A 339-nucleotide genomic window follows, 5' to 3' on the forward strand; every position below is an offset into this window, starting at 1 on the left:
CCGCCTGTAAGAGGCTCTACGTCAGCGACTGGATGCTCGCCATCAAGGTCCAGTGGAAGTTCTTCAAGAGGAAAAGCGCCCCCGCCCCCTGCTTCCGCGCCCACGCCCCTCCCGCTCAGTGCCCGTTTTACCAATAAACTGAGCGCCCCAGAGCCGTGTGCGCCTGCTGCCGCGCCCGCAGCCCTGTCCCGTCCTGGCGTCCTGCAGGCTGACCTGAGGCACCCGGGGAGGCTGCCCCGTGGCGTGTGCAGGTCACAGCGCAGGACTAGGCTGAGGGGTCCGGGGTCTCTGAGTAGGGGGAAAGCCAGCGTCCTCTCTGTGGCTGCTTCTCAAGGCTTG

At 66.4% G+C, this 339-nt stretch overlaps 1 protein-coding gene across 1 annotated transcript in view; it reads left to right on the plus strand.

Annotated features, from left to right (window-relative positions):
- Positions 1-137, plus strand: part of Eef1a2 (eukaryotic translation elongation factor 1 alpha 2) — a 9,169-nt gene extending 9,032 nt beyond the window's left edge. The window contains exon 9 of the mRNA XM_023704299.1: positions 12-137. Within this exon, the coding sequence (XP_023560067.1) occupies positions 12-137 (126 nt within the window). The remainder of the gene's footprint in view (positions 1-11) is intronic.
- Positions 138-339: the final 202 nt, after the last annotated feature.

Source organism: Octodon degus, unplaced genomic scaffold (assembly GCF_000260255.1).
Source record: "Octodon degus isolate 3935 unplaced genomic scaffold, OctDeg1.0 scaffold00194, whole genome shotgun sequence".
In the NCBI taxonomy this organism is placed as follows: domain Eukaryota; kingdom Metazoa; phylum Chordata; class Mammalia; order Rodentia; family Octodontidae; genus Octodon; species Octodon degus.